General features: G+C 37.6%; 1 protein-coding gene across 3 annotated transcripts in view; it reads right to left on the reverse strand.

Moving 5' to 3' along the window:
• Positions 1–2,616: 2,616 nt before the first annotated feature.
• Positions 2,617–26,066, reverse strand: part of RASL10B (RAS like family 10 member B) — a 30,758-nt gene continuing 7,308 nt past the window's right edge. The window contains exons 1-5 of one of the 3 annotated variants that reach the window (XM_072416937.1): positions 23,634–25,406; positions 10,421–10,571; positions 6,594–6,940; positions 2,876–2,990; positions 2,651–2,775 (exon numbers count right to left, since the gene is read on the reverse strand). In XM_072416937.1, coding sequence (XP_072273038.1) covers positions 2,714–2,775; positions 2,876–2,990; positions 6,594–6,809 — 393 coding nt within the window. In that variant the 5' untranslated portion in view covers positions 6,810–6,940; positions 10,421–10,571; positions 23,634–25,406 and the 3' untranslated portion in view covers positions 2,651–2,713. Of the gene's footprint in view, positions 2,776–2,875; positions 2,991–6,593; positions 6,941–10,420; positions 10,572–23,633; positions 25,407–26,066 lie in introns of those variants that run through there. The other 2 variants (XM_072416930.1, XM_072416944.1) reach the window with 2 other exon arrangements.

Raw genomic sequence — 26,066 nt, forward strand, 5'->3', positions numbered from 1 at the left:
TTGGCTCTCTGCTCCTTCACTCTCCTGCACCTTTTTTCTCCACTGATACTCTCTGGTGACATCTCACCCAACCCTGGTCCCCCACACAGCCTCCTAACCTCATGCCCATTCACCCTACCCATAAGTTCTTACCCCCTCTTCCTGGCAGTCTATGGAATGCCCAATCTGTTAGCAATAAATTAACCTCTATACACAACCTTCTCCTTTCTAAATCTCTGAACTTTCTGGCTCTCACTGAAGCTTGGCTTTGCTACTCTGCCTCTGCTGCTGCTCTCTCCTAGGGAGGCCTGAACTTTACACACACCCCTAGACCTGGCAACAAAGTAGGGGGTGGTGTGGGTCTCATTCTCTCACCTAACTGTACATACAGAGTCCTTCCTACCCCACACTCTCTCATTTTCACCTCTTTTGAAGTCCACTCTGTCTGTCTCTTTAGACCCTTACCCCTCATTGTTGCTGTTGTCCACCGCCCCCCTGGCCCAGTATCATAATTTTTGGATAACTTTGCATCCAGGTTCCCACACATTCTTTTTAATGACCTGCCCACCCTCATCCTTGGTGACTTTAATGTTGCAATGGATGAGCCCAACCTTCCCTCCTCAGCCAAACTGCTCTCCATTACTTCCTCATTTGGACTCACTCAGAACATCAATGGCCCCACACACATAGCCGGACACACTTTAGACCTGGTATTTTCAAAACTCTGCAACCTCACCCTCCTTGACAACTCACCATTTCCCCTTTCTGATAACAACCTTATCACCTTCAACCTATCGAACCCTTGCCCTTCCTTGCCACATCCCAGACCTGGTCAATGTCAGAGAGATATCGGTAACCTTGACCACAACCTTTTCTCAAACTGCCTTGCGTCCCTAACCCCCACTCTCTCCAAAATCAACTCCCCAGATGAAGCTGCAACCATGTTAAACCATTCTCTTTCCTTAGCTTTGGATAAAGTTGCGCCTGCCACCTTCCGCTACCCCCGCCCTGCCAACCCCCGACCCTGGCACAACACTCACACCAAACAGCTACAAAAGACTGTTCGTGCAGCTGAGCGTAAGTGGAGAAAATCTGGCCTCAGTGCTGACTTCATGGACTACAAATCTTTAACAGTCACCAAGCAAAATTATTTCTCTGCAGTCATTTCCTCTCAAGCTTCCAACCCACGCAAACTCTTGTCAACAATTTACTCCCTCCTAAACCCCACACCTGCTCCCCCCACAACATCCTTCTCTGCCCAAGACATTGCCACCTACTTTAGAGATAAAATAGACAAAATCAGACACGATGTCTCTGCTCACTGAGCTACTCCAACCATACCCACCCTTTCCACCTGTAAATCATCACTGGCCTCCCTCAGCCCTGTTACTGTGGACGAAGTCTCTTCTCTTCTCTCATCATCTCCATCTACTACCTGTCCGCTTGACCCAATTCCCTCTGATCTACTCCGTGCCCATTCCTCCACCCTGGCCCCTGCCCTGACCGAACTATTGATCCTCTCCCTTTCTACTGGTATCTACCCCTCAGCTTTCAAACATGCCATAATTCTCCCTATCCTGGAGAACCGCTCAAAAGACCCCTCCCTGCCCTCTAACTACTGTCCTATTTCCCATATCTCTCCAAACTTCTTGAATGCCTTGTCTACAAAAGACTCGCCCATTACCTGAGCACCAACTCTCTCCTTGACCCTCTCCAGTCTAGCTTTCGAGCTGCCCACTCCACTGAAACAGCTCTTGCTAAAGTGGCCAATGACCTCATCAGAGCTAAGTCTCAATGCAACTTTTCCCTGCTCCTTCTCCTTGAACTTTCCTCTGGTTTTGACACTCTTGATCACCCCCTTCTAATAATGCGCTCCATTGGTATCAGTGACACTGGTTTGCTTCCTATCTGTCTGACCGCTCCTTTCAGGTTTCTTTCAATGGTAAACTCTCCTCGCCCAACCGCCTCCCTGTTGGTGTTCCCCAAGGATCAGTCCATGGACTGGTTCTTTTTTCTCTGTACACCTCTTCTCTCGGGAGTCTCATATCCTCCTTTGGCTTACAGTACCATCTGTTTGCTGATGACACTCAGATCTATGTGTCCACTCCTAACTTGTCTCCCTCAGTCCTGGATAAGGCCTCAATGCTGCCTGGCAGCCATCTCATCATAGATGGCTGACCGATTTCTGAAACCCAACCTGGATAAAACCGAACTCATCTTCATCCCCCCTTCAAATTCCAAATCTCCCCCTGACATATTTCTAACTGTTTACAAAACTGTTATTCGGTCCTCCCTTCAGGCACGTTGTCTTGGTGTCACCTTTGACTCTGCCCTCTCATTTATTATTATTACACAGTATTTATAAAGAGCCATCACACCATGCAGCGCTGGACAAAGTCCATAGTTGTGAAACTAACTGTCCCTCCAAGGGGCTCACAATCTAATGATTTACCCCCCATATTCAGAACATTTCCAGGTCCTGTCACTTTCATCTATGCAACATCTCCAAAATCCGCCCCTACCTGTCCCCTGAAACCACCAAACTCCTTATACATGCTCTTATCTCTCGTCTGGACTACTGTAACCTCCTCCTCTCTGGTATTCCACTAACCCAACGCTCTCCTCTTCAATCAATCATGTGCCATCAAAGATGACATTTTATTTTTCTCACCTTGTTTCCAAAATTTGTTGTCGCAGGGTCTTGATATATTCAAAGCTATCAAAGCAGCAGATGTCATAGACGAGGATGTAAGCATGTGCACTTCTGAGGCCCCGACAGCATGAATCTGCCCATTCCTACAAAATACAACATATGATCACATCATACTGTGGCTTTACTATGATAACCCGATGTCAACATTTAGCCTAATGCATATCAATCTATATATACACATACCGTTGCATATACAGTACTGCCGAAAAACTTTTGGTTTAAGTGCCTGTACTTTTCTAGTTGCTCCTTTACCACAGTCCATCCAGACTTTGAATTCCGGAGAATTTACACAGATTTTCTGTTTTGAACAAATATTAATCAAAATATGTAAGTTTGAAAGGTATAGGTATTTATACTTCATGTTTGTATAATTTGGTTACAGATTAAAAATATTTGTGTTAGTTATAAATGTTTAGCCTTTTGTTTGGAGATTTGTATCCTAATGGGGCTTTCTGCCAAAGGCCTAGACACCCCAACTTTTCCCTTCTCAACGTTTCAGTGTCAACTCAGTTGTGCTAAATAATAGCAAAAAACCCCAATGGCAACAACCCCATTTTTTCCCAGTACAGGTTTAAGAGTTTGAAGCAGAGCCCCTTCACCCATAAATAGGAAAACTATTTATAGGTGGTATGGATTATTAAAAAACAAGAAAACATTTTAAACTTTAACTATTTAATGTTCGGCGCTTGCATATTGTAAAGAAGCATTGTAACAGCTAAAAATAAAAGCATAAAGAATATGTAAATCCCTTTAAAGGGAGTACATCCACAGGGGTGATGGATAGTTAGTTACTAGCAATAACAATAAAAAAATAATAACTGCTGGTATAGAAACAAGTGTTCCCTATTCTAACTGCTGAAGCCACCCTCTGTAGTATATCCAAGACAAAATGCCTGATGATAAATGCACTTGTCACAGAGATTAGTGGTGTATTACACTGTAAAAACATGAGATGGTATAATTGAGTCTAACAAGACCTACAGAGAAGGTGGCTGAACATGTGCACTTTGTATTTATTACTGTCCAGTTACAATGATAAATGTACTTTTTAGATTTTAGGATCAGCACAGTCTGGTGGCTTCTCACTTGAACGACTTGATACTGCCAGCACAGCAACAGCAATGACTGTGTCAGCTCTCTGGTGGAATAATGATTTTTTTTCCCCCATTTTAAACTGCTGTTGAAATAAGAGAAACTATTTAAGCTTATTCTTTTCATCATTCACTCCTGCTGTCACTATAACCTACGCATACCTCCTTAACTGCGCTGCCGAGGAGGGAAAGGGTCATTCCTTGTGCCTGGAGGTTTGTAGCATACACATCTCAGCGTGGGAAGTTGCTGAGGGATAGAGGGAACAGGGGAGGTAACTTCAAAGAGTGTGAAGCGACATGCCTGTGGTGGGATTCCCCATGACTGAATCTGCAAACGTTATGTAACCAGTTAGATAGCAGACAAGCCAGATGAAGGAAATATTGCAGTGGGTGGCAGAAAAAAAGAATAAAATGTAGAAGGGAGACACAGCACAGAGAATTCTTATTATAACTTGAAGACAGATCCGTATCTGAGCAAGGGGGAAATCACAGTGATGTGATCATGCAAAACCCGACTCTCATACCAATAAATGTTTTATTTACATGAGATTGAATCTTAGGTCTATATTTTGTAAGTCTCAATTGGCTAAACTATAATGATGATAATAATGGAAATTCTGGCAAAATTACTATCAGTGAGAGTGGAAAATAACAGATACATAGCTGAAAAAAACAATTATTTTGGCAAGTAACACATGAATTATGGGTTTGTGAACTGAGCACATTACAGTCCACAGGACCTTCAAAAAGGGTCAGGTGCCAGATACTAACCACAAACCCTGAATTGCAATTTATTTATTCAAAGCCGATATTTAATCCTTTGACCCCCTCCCCTTAACAAATCGACTAATTTTAGCAGGTAGTAAATGAACCTAAAAAGGAAAACTTCAGAAATATTCCCAATTACAGCTACCTTCTGTATTGCTTGGCATCACATCACTGTCTGCAGATTCTTTGTATATGGGGACCAGTAACAAGATATCATGCATTCACCGACTCATAATCCTGAAGAAGCATATTATTTTTTTATGAATATGGTATTGGGGGGGGGGGGGATCTTGTGGGAGTATGGTCTCAAATGGTGTAAGTTCAGTCCTCTAATTATGAAGCATTTAATTTTCATAAAATTGCATTTTCATATTCTCCCTACTGCCTTAACACAAAATTAAAACCTGGCACAGGAACTCAGAAAATCATCATTGCATCATTGTAGGTGTTAAAAAAACTAACAAGTTTATTAGAAAAAAAGGTTCATTTTAAAAGTGTATCCGTCTGGGTATATCCAAAATATCGTACAACAAATTTTGAAAAAACTGAAAAAAGAAAATGCACTGGTTTTTCAGCTCACAGCCAACTTTAACAAAAGTCTTCATTCATATGTATGACAAAGATTGAGCATGAAGCCTGAATGTATTAGAATACTGTCTGAGTTAAGATACAAAGAAAACGGTAATCACGCCATTGATGAAACAGGCGGTTTAGCAAATAACAAAGAAGCTGGAATAAGTAATTGTATATAGTAACTAAGAATACAGAGTAAGGGGAAGTAAAATCTAACCAGTAAGAAATTATATTAGAAATGAATAAATATTTCCTGCTAAGAAATGATTCGAATTATTATTATGGCAGAAAAAAGGACTGTTTAGATGCAATCACCATAATATACTACTGAGACTAAACTGCACTGTGATCAAACTAATATTGATAGGTGGAAATAAAATTTCAGGAGATACAATGTATATTTTTTTTTATTTAAATGCACCGATTTCTTGTTTTTTGCAGAAGACGATTTTAGCAGCCTGTGTGAGATGTAGGGCACCATAAAATATGGTATTCTTGGTATGTATTTTATGATCAAAAGTCATAGCAATGTTTTGATTGCACTACACACACACACTCAAAACCCCCACTATGCATTGCCTAAATGTTGACTCTTCACTAAAAGAAAAACATGTGAATATGAACTGGTGCTTGAACTGGAGAATGAAGCACATAACACAGAAACAAACTATATTTTTTCTTTTCTAAAACCTAAATGCATAAAAATTAAATTTACAAAGGATTTGTTTGGGCTTTGAACAATGGCAGATACTACACGGCACCTGGCAAGTAACCAACAATTAAATGTAATTTGGAGACGTATGTTTAAATTTGCTCTCCAGGTTGATTAAAGCTTCATAGCTTCCCTTTAGTCTTTCTATACCTGCTTGAGTGATCATGTAAAAATCTGCCATTGCAAGTTTGTGTGAAAATTTAAATCACATCTGAAACATCTGGGTCATATAGGGATTAATAATACCAGGGAGGTTTTGCAACAAGTTATTGTCTAGATGGCAAATTTCTGCACTTGGTTTGGGAAATATGTTTGTCCAAAAACCTGTATAATTTGTCCATGGGTCAAAATGATCAAAAGGAGGCTTTGTTTACAGTTTAAATAAAGGCCTTCTGTACTCAATGAGAGATTACCCTAGCTCAGCCATCCCTAAAAAAGGTTTACCTAGAGAAAGAACTTTGTTTTCCTTAAGACTTATAAAGCAATGCTCAACATCACCTCCCAACTGAATAGATGGAAGGGAGCCCAAGTTTAATTAGCAGAAATGCAAAGAAAGAGAATGGTCATCATGAGATTTAAAAATTTCAGGAACAGATGCAAACCTGAGAGCCTAGATCTTTTAAAGTGTTGCAGCAAACTCAACTTAAACTGTTTCTCTAAACTTTTTTAATGTTATGGAAAATATGGAAAGTATCACCTGAACTAAGAGTTTCTGAGTTATGCTCCAGTATTTTCAGCCCACATATTCCAGACTCACTTGTAAGGTGTTGACAGGGAAGGAAGATATGGGAGGAAAGTCCATGATCTGAAGTTCGTGGACATGGCCATTCATGACGACAGCTGGTAAAAAGACACGTCGAGTCTTGGTAGGAACAGAGGTCTCGCTGAACTCGTTGTACATAAACTGACGTACAATGGCACTTTTCCCCACTCCTTGGGCCCCAAGTACCGCAATCTTGAAGGTCGTCACCATGCCTCCCAGGGCCGGTGGTGGATAATTCCCTCACGCGGTCCGTGGTGTTGGAAATGTGGTCAAACTGCGGCATATTCCGGAGGCTGCAGGCTCAGCCGCTTTCAGGAAGCATCTCCCTGCAGAGCAGGAGCCTATATGTTATAAAAAGATAATTGTAACTCCTGAATTAAAGATTTTATGTTTAAAGCTACATAATAACCAAGACATAGGTATGAATTTAGCAGGATTTTCATCTACTGCTTTTAATCAGACTGAAAAAATTTTTAACCCCTGTACTCTCTATACAAAGTAGCCCAGATAAAATATTATTACCCATTCCAATGAGTATTCCAATGAGTAGATATTTCCTTAAATGTTTCACAGATCAAATATGTCGATACTAATACATACAGGTCATAGACATTATAGCAATATCACCATGATTTATTGCTTTCAAAGAAAATTCACCCTAATTGTGCTGGGGACCACTGTAAAAGTAGGTAACTTGGTATTTAGAAATGTCCTGCTTTCTTGCACATTACACTTTTATTTATTTATAAAACAGAACTGTAGCTTACACTAAATATTTCTGTATCATGCTTTAGTTTTATTATATAGTTTTGCTTTGAATATGTCTGATTCTTATTTCGGGGATAGCCTGCGGAATGCAAAGAGTTGAGCTAAACCAAAATTCCTCTCATTGCAGTTTCAGAACACTACTATCATCTTGCTACTGCTGCAAGCAGAACACATCCCTGTTCATTGTATTGAAACGGAAATCTGCCTCTCATCCCTACTTTCTGTCTGCTGCAACCAGAATGCTTATCTGCAGCAGTTTTATTCAGTTGCTTCTGTGGAGGTTATCTTACTTTTTAATAAAAGGAAAATGATATTCTCAAGGGCCTAAATTTTGCTAAAATTATCTGAATTCAGCTGTCATTTAGTATATCACCATTTCTCTACTGGGAATGAGTGTATCCTCTGAATATGGAAGAAAAAAAGAAAATGTGAAAAACTGAATAGTTACTTCAAAGTAGTTGTCACAGAGCAACACAAGTCACTAAAAATGCAGCAACCAATCAGGGACCAGTGATTACATGTTAATTGTAACCAAAACTCTTTGAAATGTATTTAAAAAGAGAAGCATGGATGCACGTGACTTGCTCTCATTCAATCATGTACCTGCCAATAAGCAACAGCCTAGTCCTGAGTAAGGACTATGATATGTCTAAGTATATTGGTGAGTGAACAGAGAAATCTACGCTTGGTTCTAAATAAACCTATTTGTGTTTACTAGGGTCTGAAGAAGTACTTGGAATGAAATCGGGAACAGACCATAAGATTCTTACCCCTGGATACAGTTACAGTATTAAACCTCCCTGTCACCAACTTAAAAATTGCAGGTATAAGCACAAAAATTAAAGATATTTTAAATGCCTATTTGTAGTGGTTTTCATTTCCATACCATTCCATTAATTTGCAATGTGCCTTTGAACTTCCTAAAAATATCTGACTACTCCAAGAAAAGTGTACTTCCCAGCACACCCTCTCTCCTTGCACGTCATAGCCATCTCTTCTTGTGACAGTCTCTATTTCTTCATGCATTAGCTGAGCTTTTCCTCTTTCCCTTCACCTTCCTACATAATAATACTTTTATGTGGCTGTGGGGGAGAAGGAGCAAAACAAAATACTATGAAATGAGTCTGCTGGAGCTGCAGACATTATATCCAAGATGGCGGAACCAGGCAACTGTTTCAAGGCTCTTGCTTACTCAATCTAACCAAGAAGCTTTTACAAGTAAATACCATGGATGAAATGTGTTAGATACACAAAAATATAATATAAACACTTCTAAAAATAAAATGAAAACAAAATGAAAGCAAACTAATTTTATGTGCATAGTTTGTTTTTAAAAGTGTAAACATATAACAGAAAGTCAAACAAATATAACAGAAAATAATAGATAGTAATGTATATGGGTAACCAGACCTTTCACAAAAAAGTGAGCCCTGACCTTGGTTTTAATTTGCTGGAAAAACTGAATCTAAAATAATTAAGGTCTGCCAGTGTCACTTTTACTGTTTGTCCAGATGTTAGGATAACCATCATCATTAGAAAAGTGACACAAGATTCTGCAGTTTTCTGGAGAAACAGGCATTGGCTGTGTTATCTGTGGGCATAATAAAACTTCAGTAAACACCCTTAGCTAATAGGTGTCAGGGTTAAAAATGTACTGCCCGTGTGATAATAGCCTGTAGGAAGGAGTGTGTTTCAGGGGTCAGATTGTACTGGTTCATTATCTAAGGTCTATGATTTATGTCTAGACTGCCATGAAAATATAATTCACAAAGATATACAAGCCATTTTTTAACTTTTAATATGACTATCTATAAAACAGGGAATCAGACTTTCCCTTGTGGGAATCTTCCAGGTCCACATGTTCCAATGGAAGTAACATACCCACCAGGGAATGTTTGAGGAAATGTCAGTTTCACTGTTTTATAAATAGAGCTCTTACTAAATATATAGTGCGCTCCATAATGTTTGGGACAAATACACATTTTCTGTTCCTTTCAAAATCAAACAATTCAGACATGATTAAAGTGCACATTCCAGATTTATTATTTGTCTATGTTTCAGTTTCATTATGGAGAAATTACAACACCTCTTATACATATTCCTGCTCATTTTAGGGCACCATGTTTGGGACAAAGTAATGGTATATTAAAGCAGCCACGTTAAGGGCTTTGTTGCATATCTCCTTCATGCAATGACTACTTGAGGTCTGCAATTCATTGACATCACCTGCTATTAGTTTTTTTCACTGAAGCCTCTACTGAAGCCAGCTCCAACTCTTGCTTATTCCCCGGTCATGTCCTTTTTAAGTTTTTCTTCAGCATATGGAAGGCAAACTCAAATTAAATTTAAATTACATGACTGGTTTGGGCATTCACAAATGTTCCATTTTTTATATCTGAGAAACTCTTGTGTTGCCTTAGCAAAATGTTTGGGATCATTATCTTGTTGCAGGATGAAGGGCTGGCCAATGAGGCATTTACATGGACATAAGCAGAGAAAGTGTTTTTTTACACCTCAAAATTCCTTCTGCAGCTGCCATCAGTAGTTACATCATCAATGAAGATAAGTGTGACAGTACCTGTGGTACAGATAGGATGGTATGCCTTAGATCTTAGGCCATCTTCACACTTTCCTCTAGCCATCACAGGTTAATCTTGGTTATGTCTATCTATAACTTTATTTTTTTTCAGAATCTTGCAATCTCCCTAATGAAGAATTGAAAAACACCTGACGTAATCACAAACACCTATGAAGCCAATAGTCCCAAATATTATGGTCCCTTGAAATGAGAAGGACTATGTATCAAAAGTGTTGTCCTTTTTACACGGTGAAACTGAAATGTATGCAAATGATCTTAAAGTTTGGAATGTACAATTTAATTATGTCTGAATTGTATATATCTTTGTTCCAAACATATTGGACAGTAGTGTGTGTGTTCAATGCTATTGTTATTTTTACCTACAAAACAAAACATTTAAAATGTTATTTTTTTAAGTTGTGAACAGCATAAATACATAAATCTTAAAATGTATTGTGAATTGCTCTTTAAATACCTCTGAGAAGAATCTTCACAAAACAAGTATTCTCACAAAGACTAGAGGTTGTATATTTAGGACTTCTCAAAAGTCTTCAGGCCGGCTCCTCACATTCAGCCAAGCTGGAGACACAAGGTGAAGGTCCAAACCTCCCACAGCATCAATATTTCTATGTTAAAATATTAAAGAAATATCAATCAACATTTATTGTACATGGGAAGTAAAATGATTGAATTACTGTAGAATAAACAAGGAAACACGTTAAAATCATATATTCATATATTTTCCTGTAATGCAATAAAAATGTTGAACTAATCTACATATTGGGCCTGATTTAATAAAGCTCTCCAAGGCTAGAGAGGATGAACTTTCATCAGTGAAGCTGGGTGATCCAGCAAACCTGGAATGGATCTGGTCTAGGATGCAAAGCATTTGCTAGCAAATAGCAAATGACTGAAGAAATCCATTTCAGGTTTGCTGGATCACCCAGCTTCATTGATGAAAGTGTATCCTCTCCAGCCTTGGAGAGCTTTAATAAATATGGACCATTATCTCAAAATAAGTGGAATAAGCACAAGGTCCACAGTTTGCCAATTTGCAATACTAATACTTTGTAACTAAACATGAAGTTCCAAGACAGCTGCAAAACTTAAAAATGGTGGCCCAGATGAGCAAACTAACACGTGTGGTAACTAACACCTTTTGTTAATTAAAGCATGGGCACCAGTGAGCTAACAATACTGTACATTGACAGCTTAGTCTAGCTCCCTGCTCGAACTAAATTATTAGAGCATAGATAATTGATGAGGAACTGTCACCTAAAATCTGACAAGAAAAAATGTTTTTTCATATTTTTATTACATAAATTTCACAAATCACAGTAGTCAAAATATTTTGCTTTATTTAATGAATGCAAAGAAGGTGCCATCAAGTTTTCTAATGATGTATCTGTATGTGTGCTGTGAAATAACAGGAATCTGTTTAATCACAGAATGCAATGTGCAGAGAGGGTTATTAATACATCTGATATTACATTTACAGCTTTGTCATACATAAACACCACATTGTGGGCTCTGAATTGTTGGCAAGTAATGCAGTCAGGGTCACTAGTAGCTGCTGCCAGGTCATTTGAAGCGAGACGTGACAGCTTCTCACAGTCACAGCTCCAAGCCCACATAAACTTCAGAACATGATGATTTCATTACAAAATAAAGAACAGCCAAAACTGAATACAAGCAGGAAGTACACAACAGTTGGCCTGACATTTTTAATTGGATTGAATTGGATTTATATGACTACGCCGAAATGATGGTTCATAGATTTACCTCTACTACCTAAACTACCTAGATGTACCTTGACTACTATCTAAACAATTAATGGACAAAACTTGCACACACTCAGGTAATGTTATATACAGTATAAAAAATAATATTTATTATCTGTAGGAAAAAAGAATTGCACCCTTAAAATGATTTACCAATTTATAAATATCCCATTCATCTAAGTTAAATTTTGAAGTATAGTTTATATGCGGACAAATATTTTCAAAACTGCCCTATTTAATGCTATGAATTGGCCCCTTTACGATGTAGTAAATATATGTGTTGTAGTAGATAGAAACTCGCGATGCACAATTAAGGGATTATTTGGCATCATGTACCCTATTTAAGGCTGTAATTAGGTGTTTTGCTATATATTTGCAGCTCTATATTTGGCATCCAGGAGTGTCCTGGAAGGAATAGGTGGACTAGGCACTCCATCCCTTTTCCAGGCTAGAGAGAATGACACTGGAGCACCTTGCCATTGACAAAAAGGCATTTGTCTTTGAGTCAGGGAGGAGTTGCAGCCTGAGGCCAGGTGTGGTTCAAAAATAAGGCTGCATGCAGCCTTTACTTGTAAAGCCTGTAACTTGTACACCTTCTGTGTCTTACTGCAGATGTTTCTTTTAGCATAATCTCCTGCTTCTTGTTATTTAGGCAGCCACTTCTCTCCTGCTTTACCTAAAAGATTTAAAAAAATAATAATATATATACCTTTTTTTAGGAAACACAAACTCCATAGATTACTGTGAGACTGCTATCAAAGCAACTTCTGTCTCAGGGAAAAAAATCCTATTAAAGTCAATGTGGTTTATTTGCTTGCTCATGAGCAATCTGCAGGTAGTAGGGGACACTGTAAACACTGCAATGGGGCATGACTTATACTATTAAAATACATAAATGGGAGATTTCTTACTGGCTAAATAATTACTTCTGGTTATCCATTCTGGATAGATACACAGATATGACTTTTTTACACTGAATTTTTACAGCAAGGGCACCTCCCTAACCCTTGGGTAGTTATTTTGTTAGATGTGGATTACTTCATTGATCCACTTGTTTCTTTTCCTTCCTATTATATAGTGGTCACTTGTACCAGCCTGCTTTAAAAATGCAGTCTTTCTATTATAGCATGGGCAGTCTCTTTTCTCCAGCCAAGCTGTGGACACATTGGGCCTGATTTATTAAAGCTCTAAAAGGCTGGAGAGGATACACTTTCATCAGTGAAGCTGAGTGATCCAGCAAACCTGAAATTTTCTGGTCCAGGATTGAAAAAAATTGCAAATAAATAACAAAAGACATTTAAAAAAATCCATTCCAGGTTTGCTGGATCACCCAGCGTCACTGATGAAAGTGTATCCTCTCCAGCCTTGAATCAGGCCTAGTGTGGCACCAAAACTAATACGATCCTTTAAATAATACCTTGATTATTCCTTCCTGAAAAAAAATCAAAATACTTTTCTGTAAAAAACAGGAAAAAGACATCAACACTTAGTAAAATAACAATGGGTGCTCTCTGAAAGCAGGTGGTAACGGTGACTAGAATTATGGCATTGCAGCTCCGTACAATAATATTTCCATTCAATATCTCAGCTTACAAGTAAAGAACAACAGAACAAATCCTGGTACTTTGTGATGCTTAAGTCTTGGAATGTCTTGGATAGTGACTTAACAACCACAGAACTGAACTACTCATGACTTGAAATAGAACGTGACGCCTAATGCAGATGCTGAAGGACAGAATAATTTATGGCTTGCACACTATATGACGTTGGTAAACCTGTCTGATGAATTACAAAAGATTATTTACCCTTATCCTATCATTTTCATGTACTTTACTTTATTACTCCCGGCTGTCCTGATTCACAGCTAAGAACACAGTATTCTAGTAACTCATTCATTGCTCTGCTCCTACACAATGATAGCAATAGGGAGAAAACTATAATCAGTCACTAAGATAAAAAGCAATCCTCTGTATTAAGTCTTCACCTAATTTATTTTACTTTTAAGTCAAATGTGTTTTATACATTTGCGTTAATTTGTATCCTAAATCCACACACAAAGAGAATTGCTATTAGTTACAACATTTTTGTATACATCACATTTTACAATGCATAATAGCCAGATTTATGAGATTTATTTAAAGGAAAACTGTCAAAATACTTTCTGCCTTGTACACTCATACCTATAACTATCTAGCACTCTATGTACAAAAAGTGTACATAGATTACTTGTATAGGGCCTTTTCTTGAAACTGAATATGCATCCAAAGAAGGAGCCTATAAAATAGAACTGTTCTTTCAGACATGGCTGGAGCAAGGATACAAAGAGTACTGAGAGACACAGATTAGCTTTAGAGGTAATGGCCTGGGGAAGGAGCATACGTTGGTTAGGGTAAAGGAGTGGTTAGGCGGTTGGCGGTTTAGCTAAAAAATACAGTTGGGATTTATTATTAAAATATAATAAGAGGACTGATATTTCCACCCTTTCTATTAACAATATATAATACAGAATCTGTTTTTTTTTTTTTTGTTTTTTAGAGAAAAAAAAGTATTTTATTTTTTTCATTCATGAACACAATACCCTTTGATAAAAAAAAAATATATTATTTTTAAGGTAAGTAATGTTGCTTTCATACCACACACCATTGATTAATTGTTCCATGACAACATTTTTGTAAATCTTATTGGATCCCCTACAGTTTTTTCATTGTATTGCAAGTGGTACCAAATAATTGAGAAAGAGGTTAAAGAAATTAATTATACATGTGATTCATGATCTTATAATAAAGGCAACAAGGGCTGCAGTAGAGATCCAAATTACTGTTTGCTGATGCTTTTAATTCAGCATCAATGACTCACATTTCCACTGTGCTGACACCCTGACACAGCTCCACACCCCTGAGTTCTGCTTCCATCACAAAGTGAGACTGCAACATGTCCCCTCACTACTGCTAATGATGTAGTGGAAGAATAGTCACATGCCTAGATTACAGACATTTCTCCTCTGGCATGAAGCACACTCACTTCAATTAATAGAATAGTGTAGAGGAAGTTCATTGTAAACACACACATTCAGTTCTCAGGAGCAACCAAATGAATCAGAATGTTTCCTTAATTTGAAAAAATAGAAAATAAAATAAAAATCTTTTCAATGGATGATATTTAAGTTAAAAAAATGTACAGAACTGTTCTGCATGTAGTTGTCACTAAAACCCTTTATAATTAACAATAAGACAATGCTGCCTGAATTTCAGAGCCTACAGAGAGATCAGGGATCTTCAGTTTGTTTAAGCAGAACATGACTTTTCATTCTCCAGTCTCTTCTCCAAATTTGGAATTAAAAAGAACCTTACCTGATAAAAGAAACCTTACCTGGATATTGGGCAAAAAACACATATATGCTGCTTAAACTGCACTAATCAGAGATCCAGGACTATTATGGCTGCGTGAAGGCTGTAACTCACTTTCAGAGATGGACGATTCTATCAAATCTATCAAGCAGATCTTGCACTGCTTACAATAGCAAAATGAAGACGGAGGTACAGCCATTTTCCCTGGTTTTAGCACAGTTTTCTACATACGAATTAACTCCTAGAGGAAAAATGTTAAGCCCTAAAGAAAAAAAACAAAAAATAAAAAAAAAGAAAAACTAGAAAATTGTAATATATAATGCGTTTGGTCCCTAAATTTTTTGCGCTACGAGCCTAAAAAAACAAACAAAAACAAAACGAGGCTAGCACCTTGACATTCAAACTTTCAAAACTTACTACCGCAAATACCTTGATGGGCGTCAAAAGTATATCCTAGACCACTAATACTACAACTTTTTTTTACACATCCTAACAAACTCACTCCAACTATTTCTACACCTATAAAATCAACAGTTTAAACCTAAACTTAATATAAAAGCCTTTGACTCATCATGCCAAAAAAACCCTTCCCAAGCCAAATCTTTCTTCATCTCTTGGTCATGCATAGGTCTGATAAACAGAAAGATATATACAGTATATTAAACCAAATTCACACAAAATATTTTCAATGAAAACCACTACTACATAATACAGTTTTATATACACTTTACAACACTACTTCACAACTTTCAAATAATCTGGTTAAATGTTATGTTTATTATGAAAAAAAAACAAACAAGTTAATTTACATGTAGCTTTAGGTTACAACCCCATAGGTTGCAACCTTGCCCAGGTATTGAAATTAGAACAAAGTTTTTCCCACCCTTGTTCTTTATAAATATTTGTGTTTTTGTTTGTTTGATATTGTTTCATGTGTACTATATATCAATGAAAATGAACCATCCAAAAAAGATGAAAACTGCCAATTTTGGAAGGCCTACATTAGAATAAAAGTCTATTTTCATTCTAAAGTAATTAGGAACACTACTCCATTTCGTACCAATTATGTGCAGAGTGGTTTCACATAATGTAACACGTTTTAACGTCCTCAGTATATGCAAGCAGGCAAAGAATATATCAGGCACAGCCAGATATATCTGCATACAAGAGGCCCACTTGTCAAACTCATTTCATTCCAAGTACATTCATAAAAAAAAATACAGATGGTTCTTTGCGGCCAAAATATGTGAACAAGTGTGAACTTAAAACAGAGAAACTAAATGTTACTTTTATACCCCTATATTCTCTACCCAATTATTGTGCTATTTGATGATTCACTCTTTATAGAAAACGTATCTGTTTCCCTAAAATAATTTTTGCGGATAGGTTTTATTTTCCAAAAATTAAACAACTTAATGGCCACTTACATGATGTGAAATAAAGCAGGGACTGACTGCACAAAAAAGCACAGACTTTACAAGTAAGAAGCTGCCATTGAAACAACTCTAAACAAAGTTTTTCATTTTAGAAAATAAACTCCAGGTTTGCATACTCAAAACTAAACTTTATTTCACTTAGTGTTTTAAAAACTTATCACACCTTTAAATTTTTTCAAAGACCACACCAAGCCTTTTGTAGTTTGTCATATGCGTGCCGGGGCCATTAAACATTGCAAATAAAGTAGATCATTACATGTAAAACATGTTGGCCCAAAAAGAAAAAAAAAAATCACTTACCTCCTATAAAAGACAAAAAAGCTGAATTAATGGACACATTTTTGTCATCCCTTTTCTAGATTTCCTAACCTCTTAAGTTATAAATAGCCTTTGTTTGAAGAAAAGAATAGAGCATTTAATAGCATTCATGTTACACAACTACAATATTAATATAAAATGTGTTTCACGGATCATCTAATTCCAATTTTAGGGTGTCTGCTCCAAGGGCAGAACTTATTCTTGTTTATTGTTTTTATTTTTAAAATAATGTTTTAAGTAATTGTGTAACATGTATTGATCAATTTTAAAGTGTTGATACAGAGGATATGCTCTTAAAATCCTCAATTTTTTTCTTTTAAATATGGCTATTCATAAATAGGTATGTGGCATATTTAACTGGAATGTGGCTTATAGATGCCTTGATTTTTTTTTAATGTACTCAAATTTATAAAGGTATAGGAAATTAGAATTGTGGGATTAAGTGACACAAAAATCAAGACAGAGAATATATTGTTGGGCTGGCATTGTTAAGCTACGTACACACTTCCAATTATTATCGTTGGAAAACGAACGACGAACGATCCTGCACGATATCTACGAACGATCGTATAGCACCGATCCTGCACATACAGATAACGACACGATCGTTCGTAGATATTGTACACACAATAGATACGATCGTTTGAGCGATAGAGGAACTATGTGCACGACAGGAAGTGAACGAACGTTCGTTCATTACGCATGCTCAGACCATGGACGATCAACGAACGATCGTACACACGAACGATGGTCAACGATCGTCGTCCAATCCGATCCGCCGGTCCGGTCGTTCGTTTCCAAGGACTTTCCTCGTTCGTCGGCGTCGTTGGTTACTTTTTTTACGAACGATTTTTGCCCAATCGATCGTTCGTCGTTCGTTCGTCGTTCATTTTGAACGATAAAAATTGGAAGTGTGTACGCACCTTTAGGCTCTACTAATCAGGGACAATGTGAAGCTCCTGAAATAGAAACACTATAATGCTTCCAGGTTAACTTTGTGCTTACCAAAAATATTAATAAATAGGCTCATTAGGGTGAGATTATAAATACATTTATGTTGGAAACACAAGCGCTAAATTAATCGTAAACATCTAGTTTCAAGCATCTGGCAATATACTCGTTAACAAAAATGGAACAGGAATAATAGCTATTTTAAAATACCAGAAATTAAGATTTCCTAGCTTTACTAGCATGGTACTAAAACAAGAATGACTGACACAAGGAGCTACATTTAAAACATGTATAATTACTTTACATTTTACCAATATATTAAGAAGTGCTTGTCTTGCAAAAATCAGAGGATCTACCCAGACAAAACAAACATTAGAGACAAGTTTTCCCTTAAATTGGGCCCAATCATATATTCAATATCTTGGCACATGTATCACTTCAAACCTAACAATATTGACTAATCTAAATATTAACCCTCTTTTGATTTTCCTAAAGACCTGTAAAATGAACTTAATTTGCCTTCTTGTGGTTCTGGTGGTGCAACATCTTGAAAATTAATGTTATTCCTTGACTGCTTTACTTGATGCAAACTTTACCAATTACCATATGTACTGCAAAAATTCAAATTTATTTTTTTAATTCTCAATTAGCAGATACAGTGGTACAAAATAAAAAAAAAAATCAGTTGTCAACATTAAACTGTCCATAAATATAAATTAACATTCTTTTCTATTTACAAACCTTATGATGAAAGTCTTTGAGGTAACATGACAATACACAGAGTTGGTATGATTTTCAATCAATTTGGATTCATAGCAAAGGAATTGTTTAAATTTTCATAGGGGGGGGGGGATAGAAACCTGAAAGAAGGAGGGGAAAATGGAAAGAAGGGGGGGTGCGGGATAACCAGCAGTAGAACTGATGTCCAATTAACATAATCACAAGTTGAGTGTTTGATCTATAGTAATGAGAAATTTGTTTTCAGAAGTAAAAGTCAGACCAATAGAACCAAGTCTGGCTGAATTGTTCAGAAGACTCTTTGATGGAGGCTGCAAGATACTCTATATGCATAATGTTGTTGAGTCTTAGAATCACTGAGACACAGTAAGTGGGTTAGAGCTTTTCCAGAAAGCAAAGTTTTTGTAAGAGAGGTAATTCTAATAGAAGAGAAGTGGAAACGAATCCCTAGGCCACGGTTATTGAAAACCAGTGAGTTGGCGAACATATTTGCAGATCTTCCAAAATGTCACCAGGTTGGGGCATGACCAAAAATATGGATGAATTTTCTGTCTCCAGTTTGGCATCTCCAGCACCTGTTTGAGACTGAAGGGTAGAATTGATGCAAATTCTCCAGGGTTCTGTTTCATCTGGAAACCAACCTATAGTTCATCTCCTGGTTGCTAATGGCAATTGGCCTTGTGTGAAACAACGATGACCGAATCTCATTGACAGAAGTGAAAGTGTAGTTATGTTTTTATTAGCTTATAAAGAGGCTTTTTTTTGGACTCTCCAGCATTTATAAGTATAGCATTCATTTAAGAGTGTGTACCCCTAAATAGAATAAAACTACAAGATTTTAAAACTGTTTAAAAGTTTTCCAGGATAGTATAAAGGGTTTACAAGTTAAGTCTGGACCTACCCATTAGAAGCAGAAAAGGCACTGGCAAATACGTAATCAATGTAAATACAAATGAGCAGCACTAACAGGTAAAATACCGTTGATCTGGTCTTATGTCCCTCAGCAACAAATGAAGCCATGTTTATATATATTATTAGGAGAATAAACTGAATGAATAAAAGTGTGGACAATAAAACAGAAACATAGGAATCAAGAGTGTTTAAAAACTAACATTTAACTTCCTATATTTGCTCTAGTCGGTCTGTTAAATATACCATTGAAAACAATTTGTTTATAAAAACAAAACAAAAAGCACATATTTTACCTGGATTTCTGACTTTTTGGAAATGACACATTCAGGCTACTGAATACCCACACCTAGACACCAGAAGGACAGCTTTTCTCAGGCAGTGAATCAGGCACAATGAATTTAGCAAGTATATGCTCCCTTTGGAATGATCGGCAGAGGAAGCAGGCTGGTTAATGGTACCCATCCAGGAAACAGTAATTTGACAGCTCTTTAAAATCTTTGGGATTTCTTTGTCATGGATCCACTAAGGCCTGGTGATCAGAAAGTCTAGCCGTTGGTCGACCAAGGACTCAATAAGTGACCTAGTTCTTTCTTCTTCTATGTTAACATGGGTATTTGAGCAAGCCGTTATTTCTGAAGCAACAGAATTTTAGACATTCAAACAGGCTTTACCCACTAAAACTGACATGATCGTCAATTTACTACATCAGGCTGCTTTACGTGACTTAGAAAAGGATATAGCACAAATAAAACAGAAGGCTGGAAGTGATTAAAGCATTCCTGGCACAAAGGTGTCTCAAGTGTAGAGAGGATTATTTTGAGGAAAAAAATTACACAGGAACAATATATGGCTACAGGGTATTCCTAAAGATTATACAGCATACTCCTTGTATGAAATTGTTTTATGAATTCTTATACAGATACTAGGGGATATAGGTGCTCCAGCTCAAGTTTGCAGAATACACTGTACACTCGACCTCTGTTCAGAGAATTTTAAAAGACCATGAGATGTCCTTAATGTAGCCTACATCTCTTTCACCTGATGTATCTGTTTTACCTGACTCCAGATGCAGCATGAAACCATGCTGGATAACCACGGACAATCCACTGAAACCACTATTGGATAAAATCAGAGAGGATAGTACACTTTCCACTAGGGGTTCCCAAGGCATATGATCGTATGTAAAGCTCTTACGCTCATTCAGATCTGATGGGCCTCTTTGATTTCTGACTCTTTTAGTTGTCCCTCCCTTTACACCTTTCACATTGCTCAGTACTGCTTTCTGGATGTTGACACTCATCTTGGTTAAAATTACATGACAGATTTCTCCTAATAATGTTGCTGAAACCCAAATTTACATGTCCTGTACTTGGTTATTGATAGCTCTCTTGGTGTGTTGACTCCTAGTGGACAAATTACACAAACAGAAAACAGAAGCCAAACATCTGAAAGATCATTAGAATTTTGGGTCCTCAAAGACATCTCAGCTTTGTCAACTTTCAGAATTATGAGTTAGTTTGGTCTAAAATCTTTGTTCACATTGGAATCTGATAGGCATATTTACTTAAAGTTTGATTTGTTCCAGTGTTCAGAAATGCATATTTAAAATGTGAAAATAAAAGTGTCTATCAATAGGAGAAAATCTAAAAATAGCTTACCTGGTTTTCCTCTTTCCATATGGTAAATATTATGAGGCAGCAGGTGGGCCTTGGTCCATGCAGTGTCTTGTCACTAAATCTACATAGACCCCCACCTGTGTCATTTATTGGGGCATGGGGAGTTATGCAAGTGATCCTTCTTTAAAAAGACCATACCAATGCTAATTGCCCTCCCACTCCATTATCTCTTTCCCCCACTCTGTTACCCCCTTTGTTCCCTACTCCTCCATTCTCTTTCCCCACCTTCTCTTTTCTATTACCCCCCCCCCCCCCCCCGCAACAATTTTAGAAAAACAAAAGTTAGAAGAAAAGGGCAATTGCAGAGTTAAACAAGTGAAAAGGCTGCTCATAGTTTTCTGTGCGGACTACAAAATACATCCCCACACACCTAAGATTTTGTAAGTCAAATTATATCACATTTTTGTTCTTAAGGTTAAATACACTTTGAAGCATGACTCGGAATTTCGGAAATCAAATATATTTTTTGAAAATATTAGTTACATTAAAAATATAATGTGAAAATGTGTATTATTTTTTTACGACAATGGACACTAGGATACAGAAAAACCATTGAATTTCTTACAATTACACAAAGCAGCATCATCTGTGACCTCAGTGGGCCACAAGAAAAGGATTTTACTGTAAGATGTTCCAAACAACACTTTATTGTCCATTGAGGGATGCATTTGATGAATTGGATAACTTACAGCTGTCTACATGACAAGGGTAAGCCCAAGATGCAGAGGAAGCCTAGAAAAAGGACTGAAATCACACAGACCATAGACCAAAAACTTGTATGCAAGTTTTGACACAATGCAAACCCCTCAGCCTGGCAGATACACTCCTGGTAACTAACTATGAGCAGTAAGACCAGACAGACCCCTAGTCCTAAAAAAGGGCTAATTACCCTAGTAAGAAACAGTTCCAGAGACCACTAAAATCACCGCCTCCCGAATGCGTATGCGTGAGGAGCCGAGTGTTACTTGGAGGGGAGAAACCTCCCCCAGAGTGATGTCATTATGGCATAACCCCGCCCACTCTCCCATCGCAGATCTGAGCCTGAACACAGCCTGCCCACTTCCCCGAGCCTGGGAACTGTACGGGGGACGTGGTGCGCAGCTCTGGCCCGTGCGTCCCTCAGCAGGATCTTTCTCCTGACCCCGCTCGAGGGTGCACCGACCAGAGCCGCAGACTAGACCACTGGTTGGCAACCGTTGCTCTAAAAGAATGAATCTCCTTTAAAATGACACAAAATAGCAGGGTAGAAACCATACTTAAGAAAGCTGTCAACAAAGAAGGCATCACTGAGGGGACTATTTACAGGAGCTCTCAACTCCAAAAGAACCTGAAAAAGGAACCTGTTGTTTCCCGAGAGTGTTTCTCCTGTTTCTTGGGGATTAAAAGATGGTCCAGACACCATCCAGCCTAGCAGACTCATGATGAGATAGCGTATGCGCAGTGCTGACATTTACATTCCACAACTAATCTACTGCTTTAAGGAACCTACCAAACAGAGTTGCTCCTTACAGAAGTTATCAAGCAGATACTCTGCCGGAGAGATGTCCAAAAAAGCCAACAATTTTTTTTTTTAGATATTAGGAAAAGTGCCCAAAAAAGTGTCATTGATTATTAATCTACAATGTGCCAATGGAAGATCAAATTGGATTAAATTGGAAGATCACAATCAAAAAAGCTTGTAAAACAGAATTATAGGTAATTTATAAGGCATTTAGACAGTGAAAGAATTATACACATCCTCTTTCTTAAAATATAACTGTTAAATTTGATGGCATCAAATAGTTGACTGTGACAACTATCATTTCTTGTTTGGTCTTAGATTTGAATGAAATAAACTCATAATAACAGTGATAATCTTTCTAGTTATACTTGTTGCTTAGTGCATGTTAGAGAATTATAAAATAAATATCTAATAAGCAATATCATCTTCCACAATACAGTAAGATTTTGGAATCATTCCATATGTTCTATACATATGGATAAAGAAGACAATCATTAGGTGTATTAAAGAGGAACTGAAGTCCTATAGCAAACAAATGCTGGGAGTTAAGAATATCTTTGGTAGAAGAGACAGAAATCTTTTTCCCTTTGCGCCTAACAATTGTCAGTTTTAAAAGTACACCATACAATAGGTGTGCCATGCTGTGTTCATCTCTGTTCAATATGTGCTTGAAATAAAGCAGCCCAAATACAATGTAACCCCTAAATGAATGAACATAACATTCTTATTACTTCTAGCTGAAAGCTGAACTCCAGACAAACTAAATATACAGATATAAATGTTGATTATATATATTGTGGTAAATCACTGGGGTTTGCTCATGGTAACGGAATGCTTACAGAGCAGACAAAAGGCAACAGACTCCAAAAGTTCAAAATAACAGCAGTATTTATTTCCTTAGCTAAGTGTTACAGCACAGTCCACAACTTTACAACAACAAAATAATAAACAGTAGCCCGGCTGGGGATCTGGCTGCCTCACTGCGTGCCCTCTCTTTCTAACACACACTGTTCACTTTGTTCACTCACAGTTTAAGTCTTGTTTGCCCACTGGCTTTCCTGGAGCTCTGTCCCCTTTTCCTGCAGCCTGGAACAGACTCTGGCTCCTTACCCAGCCTGGAACCCTCTGGCCGCCTTCTCATCACACTCCAGTCTCTGACTGCTCACTCCAGCCTCTGACTGATCACTATAGCTTGACACAAACTGGCTAATCATCTCTCTTTTGCACCTGAGTGCAGGTGAAAAAACGCCAAATCAGGCTTGGGTTGGGTGGGGTTGGACACATTTCCCCAAAACAATTAAACTAGGATAGGGCCTTTGCATTCTCCTACACTTCTCGCTCTATCGTTTCTTTAAGTAGCCCTTGAGACCTGTCTGTCTTCTCCTAGGCAAAACAACAACAACAAAAATGTACTTTTTAGAGACCCAGTGCTCTGGAACAATTTGTCTCTGGTGTCTTCTGCAAAGTGTATTCTTCATTCAGTTTCTCCAGATTTCAACAGTCTCTTGTTTTCCTTTGTAATCTTTCATATAGATCAACTTGTTTCCTCCAGTAACCAACTGCTCACAGTTAGACTTTCCAAACAGAGGGCGAACAAGCACTAGTCTTAATTGGACAGTCCAAAATTGTAATCCTTCTCTTCAACACAGTCCAAACGCTTGCATTTGGCCATCCTCTGCACATGTGCCTAAATGTTTCCCCCTTTCATCCAGGCTGATCTGATTTATTTTCACAATGCTCTCAATGCGGGCATAACCCCACAAGGAACACTTAAATGGCCTCTAGTTGTATGTTTGCCACGTGTGTATGTTTGCCACGTGTGTATGTTTGCGATGTCTGACCACTGGTTTTAAACACCATATCACAGTCTGGGTATTTATGAGGCCTTGTATCGGTGTGAGTATTCATGTGATGAACAAGATTTGAGCATCTGAGACAAGTATAGCTGCACAGCTATAAAGTTTTCTTTACACATTTCTTTTTAATCTTTGTTGGGTTTGGAGGCTTTATGTTTCCCACCACTCTTTCAGCCTTCACTTCCACTGGTGTAGCAACACCTTCCTTAATATGCCTCTGAGCATCCTGTTCATCAGGCAAAACAGGGACAATTTTCCCATCTTCACTTCACTTCATTTATTAAACTCTTCCCGCACCTTCTTGGAAAGAGAAAAACTTTCATGGGTTTCTTTGGAACCATCAATCTTCTTCTTGATGTCTGGATGAAGCCCATTCAATTCATCCATTTCCTTACGCATTTTCCTAGTGGACTCATTTGCGGCTTTTTCCAATTGCTCTGAAATTTGACCCACTCTCTTCTCTATGACTTCAAACTCAACATCTCCCTCTTCAGCCTCCTCAGCTTTTTCTTCCTGCCCTTCTGGCTGTTCTTTTAACTCAGCTGAAACAGGATCCCATCCTTTACCTTGGACTTCAATAAAAAGAAACTTTTCCCCAGACAGCTCAGGAACACATTGATCAGCTTCCATCTCAGATTATATGGGGACACATTCATTTTTTTTTCTATGTCTAACTGAAGCAACCTGCAAAATGCCTCCTTCACCGTTTCCATTCTTGTACAATTGCAGGAAGAATAACCCAATAAACTATATACAGATGATAAGCCTCAGAAATGTTACAATTTGTTGGTTCTGGTAATGATGTCACTCTGAGCAGAAATGCTGTAATGTGACAGGCAGCTGGAGAATAAAGTGTTCTGCCATCTACAGTAGGTAGCTTTAAACCAGCAATGTATACAGGTTTGACTACAAGATTCATCAGATCCTAAAGCCCAGACACAAAAAAAAAAAAAAAAAAAACAGACTGAATACCATAAACCCACGTCAAGCTCAAAACTTTACTGATCCCAGGTGAACCGATGGGTTTTTGCACCCTAATAGGGCTTAATCATTAAGTTTGAAATAGATTCATATTCATGTGTATGTCCCTTGTTTTGTGTCTTAAGGATAAATACATCATTAATAAAAATGACTAGGCCAAGTTTAACTCATAAGTTAATTTTGTGCAAATAGTTCAAAGCCCTGACAAACATGAAAAAAATGTTATCAGTATTAGGGTTTCAATATAACAAAAATAATAATAAATTGAAATTAGAAATTATCTGGATCACATCGTATCACTGCTCTTTGCATTGTTAGGATAAAACAAGCTGTAGAATAAATTTAATGATTTTTCATAAAATTACAACACAAATGTGGTGCTTTGTTGCACATCTGAATGATTTTAAGTTTACCAAACAGAAAGTGGAATAAAGAATGCCCTAAAACATACATAATCTATTAACCTATGATATAAGCACAGTTAACAAGGGTTTTCATTTTAAAATAAAGTTAAAATATTATTTTTTTAGACAGCTAAAACGTAAGACATGCTAAATTGTTTTAAAATCAGGCCACTAATGCTATGTCTGTTTATCCTTCAATCAACTTTTGTGTGCTGTCCAA

Source organism: Pyxicephalus adspersus, chromosome 1 (genome assembly GCF_032062135.1).
Source record: "Pyxicephalus adspersus chromosome 1, UCB_Pads_2.0, whole genome shotgun sequence".
In the NCBI taxonomy this organism is placed as follows: Eukaryota; Metazoa; Chordata; class Amphibia; order Anura; family Pyxicephalidae; genus Pyxicephalus; species Pyxicephalus adspersus.